At 33.1% G+C, this 7,077-nt stretch overlaps 1 protein-coding gene across 1 annotated transcript; it reads left to right on the forward strand.

The window, feature by feature from the left end:
• The first annotated feature begins 4,722 nt into the window (after window positions 1–4,722).
• LOC125418919 (putative disease resistance protein RGA3) lies at window positions 4,723–6,117 on the forward strand. Its single transcript, XM_048463628.2, has one exon. The coding sequence runs from the start codon at window positions 4,723–4,725 to the stop codon at window positions 6,115–6,117; it is 1,395 nt and encodes a 464-aa protein (XP_048319585.2).
• The last annotated feature ends 960 nt before the right edge of the window (window positions 6,118–7,077 follow it).

The raw sequence follows: 7,077 nt of genomic DNA on the forward strand, positions 1-7,077 counted from the left end.
CTGTATTACAAGGGTGAAAACTATCATGAGTCAGTCTACTTACTATTATATGTAAATGACATATTATTGACTGGTCAAAATATGAAGAATATCAAGGCTATAAAAGATGTGTTGAAGGCTGAATTTGATACAGAGCTTGGACCAGCAAAGAAAATTTTAGGCATGAATATTGAAAGGGATAGATTAAAGAATCATCTTTTCTTGAATCAGAAAAGTTATGTTAAGAAAATATTGACAGAAAATATTGACTAAGTTTTCTATGAGTGCTGTAAATTCAGCAAATGTACCACTTGGGAATCATTTCAAGTTATCTGCCAGTTTGTGTCCTCAAACCGAAGAAGAAAAGGAAGACATGAGTAATGTGCCTTATGCAAGTGCAATAGGGTCTGTCATGTATGTTATGATATGTACAAGGCCTGATCTAGCTCATGCAATCAGTGTTCTTAGTAGATATATGGCAAATCCTGGAAGAAAACATTAGGAGGCTCTTGAATGGCTTCGAAAATACCTTAAGGGGACTTGTGATGTGGCTTGATGTTTAGTCACTACAAAGAAGGTGTGGTTCTCGAAGGATATGTAGACTCTGATTATGCAGGTGACAAAGATAGAAGAAGGTCAACTAGTTCTTATGTATTTACACTTTGCAATAATTGCATTAGTTGGAAGTCTAGGTTACAGTCAAGAGTGGCATTATCATCAACTGAAGCTGAATATATTGCTACTGCAGAAGCTATGAAAGAGGCTTTATGGTTAAAGGGTTTGTTGCAAGAATTGAAGCTTTTAGAGGGTGAAGCTACCATATATTCAGATAGTCAAAGCTTAATTCATTTATGTAAAAATTCGGTTTATCATGATCAAATAAAGCATGTTGAGGTGAAGTACCATTTCATAGGGGACGTTGTGAATGAAGGAGTTATAGGCCGGAGAAGATTGCAACAACATATAATCCAGCAGATATGGGAACTAAAGTGCTTCCAGCTAGCAAACTTGAAACTTGCAAAAGTTTGCTAAGAGTTGAACCTGGATGATAGGTTAAAATAAGTGAATTGAGAAGTCCAAGGAGTCTTGCACACAATTTTTCCCCCTCACTTGAATCAAGGTGGAGTATGCTGGTTGTGATTCAATTGAGAGGGGTCAAAGTCAACAGCTAATATATTAGCCTTAGCCTTTGAAACGGTGCCGTTATACTTAAAGGTTAGTTAGGTGATTTAGCAAAGTTGGTTTTTGGTTTTGGAAGCTTATAAAGGGTGATATAATTGCAGAAATAGAGTTGTTGAAAAACACAAGTTGTCAGTTTCGATCAAAGGCCATTTTTCTTCTTGTTCTTCTTTTTCTTCTAGTAGCCTCTTTCTCATTGTATTTCTCTTTCTTTTGGTATTGTTTAGGATCATTCTGGGTGAGTATTTTGTGAGAAAGAGAGAGGTTGTAAAGGGGTTTTTGATTTGGTTTCTGGGTGTAGAGAATCTATAAACCAAGAGAAATTGCTGCAATGGTGTATTTGATCTTTGTTCATAGTGCAACAACTTCTTGGATGGAGTTCAAATAGATCTTTTCTAGATCGAACCTCGTAAAATCCTTATGTGTTTTCTGTGTTTTTTCTGTCTTTCTTGTTGCTGTGATTGAGTTTTGTATTGAATTAACATTCAATACTCTTTTCTCTCTCTCTTACTTTTCCCTCTTAGACTTGTTCTCTGTTGTCTTTCTTTCTTCCATCTCTCTGCTTCTCTTTTACCTCTTTTACTTCCTCTCTCTAGTTCTTTTTTTATAATTTTCTCTGTCTTTTTTACTCCTACTTTCGCTGTTTAGCTTTCGTCTCCTCTTTCTTATGCTTTTTATCGTTTGATTTTCTTCTTTTTACATTTCTTTTCTTCTTTCTCAAATTATTTTTTCTATGCACTTTCTAGTTGTTGGTCTTATTGACCTTCTTGTTATGTGGTAAACTTGTTTGTTCCATGGACTACGAATTTTATATTTATGGAATTCCATTTTATGCCCTTGAAATTAAAATACTAAAGAAATGAGAAAAAGAAAAAAGAAAGAAAAATGCTATACTATTTTGAACTATAACTTTTTCTTGGTATAAATAATGAAAAAAGGCAACCGATTTTATTTTTATTTTTTTTCAAAAGAAAAAAAAAAAACAGAAAATAATGTTCATAATTTATACATTTTACTATTTTTTTTTAAATATATACATTTGACTATTTTTTTTTAAATATACATTTCATTTTTTTTTTCAAAAAATTACTTTTTATTTGGATAAATACTTTAACGAAAATTATTTTTTATTTGTTTCTTTTTTTTTTTATGGAAAAGAAAATATAGATATAGAAAAAATACATAAATTATTATATGTAGAAAAACATAATAAAATATATTTAAAACTATTGCTTTTAAAAACACGAATGCTATTGCCAAAATTAAGACAATAATTAGAAGAATGTTGATAGATATCTAAATTTTTCTTTTTCTTTTTTTTTAATTTTTTATTAAAAACAGAATGTTTCTTACAAGTTATTCTTATTTTTTTAAACGATACAATATTTTTGAAAGAAAAGTTTTTACATTTACCAAAACTATATCATAAGTTTTAATATTAAAGATAACAAATTTTAACTTAAAATAATTAACTTTTTAGAATTTAATTTATAAGAAAATTATTACTTTAATTTTGAACTTTTAAACTTTCAAAGTTTTTTTTTTTTTCATGCAAACTAAACTAGTACTACTACTTGATAAAAAAAAATAAAAAATGACACTACTACTTAGATAAGAACATAAGGGCATAAATTGGAATTTCATAAAATTTAGTATCAGTAGTTAGTGGAGCAAACAATTTTAGCATATGACAATAATGTCAAAGGATGGACAATTAGAGTTTTGCAACTAGAGAAATTAAAGAGAGGAATTAGAAAGAGTGTAGTCGAGAAAGTGTAGAGAGAGAAGAGAGTAGAAGGAAAGTGGAGGGAGGAAATTTAAGTGAAGTAGAGAAAGAAGAATAGAGGAAAGTGAGAAAGAGAAATCAAGGAGGAACGGGGAGGGAGGTTGGTAGTGAGAAAGTGGAGGAGAGAATGTTGGAGATGGAGGAGGAGTAGGAAAAATAGAGAGAAAAAATGGGGATAGGAAGATTGAGTAGAGAGGTCTGGGAGGGAGGAATTTTTTTTTTTTTTTTTTTTTCTCTCCTTGTTTGACGAAGAGTTAATGTTATATATTTTATATAACTTTGATAATAAATTTCATTTCAATGCTAAACTACTTGGTTCTCACTCTCAATTTATATCTCAAACCCTTTACTATCTACAAGTACAATTTTTTTTTTAAACAAAAACAAAAAATGAGAAAAAAGTTAGCTCTTTATAAAGGGGTAGAGAGCAAATACCGGAACAGAGGAGGAAGAGATATGACAAGATGGACCCGTAGGCCTTCTACCTCCACGCGGCATTATAATGTAGCATGTGATAAAATTCTATAGTTTATACCAAGAAGTTACAAATTATTTATATGTAGGAGAGAAGTAAATTACTAAAAAGTTCACTGCTTACAAGTACGATCTTTCTCTAAATAAAAATAAAAAATGGAAAAAGGGTGGCTCTTAATGAAATGTAATGTAGCATGCGATATAATTTTAGTGGTTCATCCCAAGAAATTATAATTATTTGTAAGTAGGAGAGAAATAACTTATTAGAAAGTTACGCTTTTGTTTAATTATTTGTGAGTAACAAGAGCAAATTTAACTCCCAATCCTACATATTGAAAACTAAGCAATTACTTGGAATAGTATTCAAACTAAAAATGTGAAAAGAAGTACAATTGTCTTTTTGGATAGTGTTAAAAACCAAAAGCAAAATGCAAAAACCTACTACATTCAAATTTGATAAACGTTCAAATGTTCTACCCACTAATTTTGAACAACTTGAACATGAATAAAGCTTTAAGAAAAATAAAAATTAATTTTTCCTTTATGAGTACCGCTTGGAATCGATAGTATCCTACAACGAAGAAATATGCTACAAGCTAAATCTAGCAGCATTGACTTCAGACAAGTAGTGACCAAAAATTTGCATCATCTTCTTTTTGTGATACTTGGTCTTGGGATGTTCCTCCCGATGTATCTTCTTTGTTATATGGTGATTCACTCCTTTGATTTTCAATAAAATCTCATCTTTTTGACGCAAAAAAAAAAAAAAAAAAAAAAAAAGTGAAACATAGCAGGAAGTCTCGTGTTATGGAATTAAATTTATTTAACTCCAGGAATCCCTTATGATATTACTAAAAGATTTTCTAGATTTTTCATCGATATGACATGTTTAAAATCTCGCAAAGGATATGGAATTGATATCTGAGTGATATTTAGGTAGGAACTTCTATAATTTCCTGGTAATTAAGTGTTAATGTAAACTGAGACTTTCAAAAGTTTGATAAAAAAGGGAGAGATGGCATATATTAAGTTGAAAAAGGTTTGATAAGAAATTTGTAGTGTGTTAGAACCAATAAACAATCAGCAAAATATTAGAAAAGAAAGGATTTTAATTTCCTTCATCGCCAATTTTTTACACAATTATTTTGAAAGTTCCGGGAGATTTCTTGCCATTGACTTTTTATGTACCTGCAGTCTTCGTCAAGCAAACTTATATCTTAAGCCATTTGACTGATGAACTAGCAAGCTTCATCCCTTATTTCTTGACTTAATTTCTTCATTCGAATTCATTTGCTACTGTGACAATGGCTGAAGCTTTACTTACTGTCATGCTTAAGAATCTGAACTCGTTGATCCAGAAAGGGTTTGGATTGCTTTGGAGTGTGAACAAAGAGATGGAGAAGCTGTCTAGCATCCTCACAACCATCCGTGCTGTTCTTGAAGATGCAGAGGAGAAGCAGTTGAGAAACAGAGCAATCAAGAATTCGCTGCAAAAGCTTAAAGATGTTTCTGGTGAGTTGGATGACATTCTGGATGAGTGCTCAGCGGAGGCATCACTGCTGGAGTACAAAATGCAGAGGTTTGGAGTATCCCCAAAGGTAAAAGCTTCTTTCTTGTCCTGTTTAAACCCAAAAAATACTAGATTTCGTTTTCAAATTGCTAAAAAGATGGAAGATGTTTCAGAGAGATTGGATGATATCGCAAAAGAACGTGAGAAATTTCACTTGCATGAGGTTGTTGAGGATCCGAAACACGTCCAAGTAAGAAATAAACGAGATACTGGCTCCATTGTTGATGAAAGACAGGTTTATGGAAGAGAAGAAGATAAAGGTAAGGTTGTGGAGTTTTTGCTAGAGTCCAATTCAAGCAATTCCAAAGATCGTCTCTCTACCTATGCAATTGTAGGTATGGGGGGCATGGGGAAAACTACCCTCGCTAAACTTGTGTACAATGATCCAAGGGTTACTGACCATTTTGATATGAAAGTATGGGTATGCGTTTCTGAAGACTTTGACGTGTGGAGATTGATAAAAGCCATAATAGAATCTGCCTCTGGAAATGCTTGTGAAGCTTCGGATATGGATCCTCTGCAGAAACACCTCCAAAACATGTTGGAAAGGAAGAAGTTTTTACTTGTTTTGGATGATGTGTGGAATGAAGATGAAGATAAATGGGAAGGATTGAGAAATGTACTTGCTTGTGGGTCAAATGGTTCTTATATTGTAGTTACCACTCGTCTCGAAAAGGTTGCATCAATTATGGGAGCAACCCAAATGCATCATATATCTAGCTTATCAGAAGATGAATGTTGGTTATTGTTCAGCCAACGTGCATTTCTCAATGAAATTGAAAAACGTCCAAGTCTTGTGAAAATTGGGAAGGAGATTGTGAAGAAGTGCAAGGGAAATCCGCTAGCAGCAAAAAGTTTGGGAAGCTTAATGTACTCCAAAGGTGAGGAACAGCAGTGGCTTTTGGTTATGGAAAGTGAACTTTGGAATTTGCCACAACATGAAACTTCCATCCTACCAGCTTTGAGATTGAGCTACTATCAACTAACCGCACAATTACGAAGATGTTTTGCTTTTTGTGCCATTTTTCCAAAGGATTCTGAAATAGAGAAGGAAAAATTAATTCACCTGTGGATGGCTAATGGCCTTATCTTCCAAAGAAAACATGGAGGTGGAAGAGATGGGCAGTGAAATTTGTAATGAATTATATTGGCGATCATTCTTTCAAGATGCTAAAAAGGATAAATTTGGCAACATAAAAAGTTTCAAGATGCATGATCTAGTACACGATCTGGCTCAATGTATTATGAAGGATGAATGCACAGTTACTAAGTCTGATTTGCCAGATGTCTTTTCTACATTTTACAATGGAAAATCCTTGCGTACTTTACAGTTAACGCGGATTTCTGGCTGTATGGGTGATGGGTTACCTCATCGCTTATATTTTCCTACTTTGCGTGGCTTTGATATAAGAAATGATCGCAACTTGAGTTTGGAGTTCAAGTTGAATTCCATATCTTCTCTAATCAGTAATTCCAAACATCTACGATATTTATATCTTTCCAAAACTAACATTACATTCCTTCCTGAGTCAATTTGTTCGTTGGTAAACTTACAGACTTTGGATGTAAGTTATTGTTTTGAACTTAAAAAGCTACCAAAGCATATGAGTCGCTTAAGGAGTCTTCGTCATCTTTATATTGAAGGTTGTCGTTCGTTAACTCACACGCCCTCTAACATTGGGAAACTAAGTTGTTTAAGAAGTTTAAGCTGGTTTATTGTGGATAGGAGAAGAGGATGTGATATAGATGAATTGGGAAGCTTATTGAAACTTGGTGGTAGTCTAAGAATCGAACACCTTGAGAAAGTGAAGAGTCCATTGGAAGCCAAAAAAGCCAATCTAGTGGGAAAGACGAATCTCCAAAGGTTGCATCTGCATTGGTATTACAACCAAAATGAAATAGTAGACCAAAAGCTAAATGAACAGGTACTTGATGCTCTTGAACCTCCTCTGGCTTTAAAACTTATGGAAATTTCAAATTTTAGAGGTGGACATTTGCCTCATTGGTTCAATGCAAACTTTGAAAATTTAGTCAGCATATGTTTCAATGGCTGCAAAAACAGTTTGGAACTTCCTACAGCCATGGGGAA

The sequence above is a fragment of the Ziziphus jujuba genome, chromosome 6, assembly GCF_031755915.1.
Source record: "Ziziphus jujuba cultivar Dongzao chromosome 6, ASM3175591v1".
In the NCBI taxonomy this organism is placed as follows: domain Eukaryota; kingdom Viridiplantae; phylum Streptophyta; class Magnoliopsida; order Rosales; family Rhamnaceae; genus Ziziphus; species Ziziphus jujuba.

Coding starts and splice junctions, on each gene's coding strand:
- LOC125418919 (XM_048463628.2), top strand. CDS start 4,723: ATGGCTGAAGCTTTACTTACTGTCATGCTTAAGAATCTGAACTCGTTG.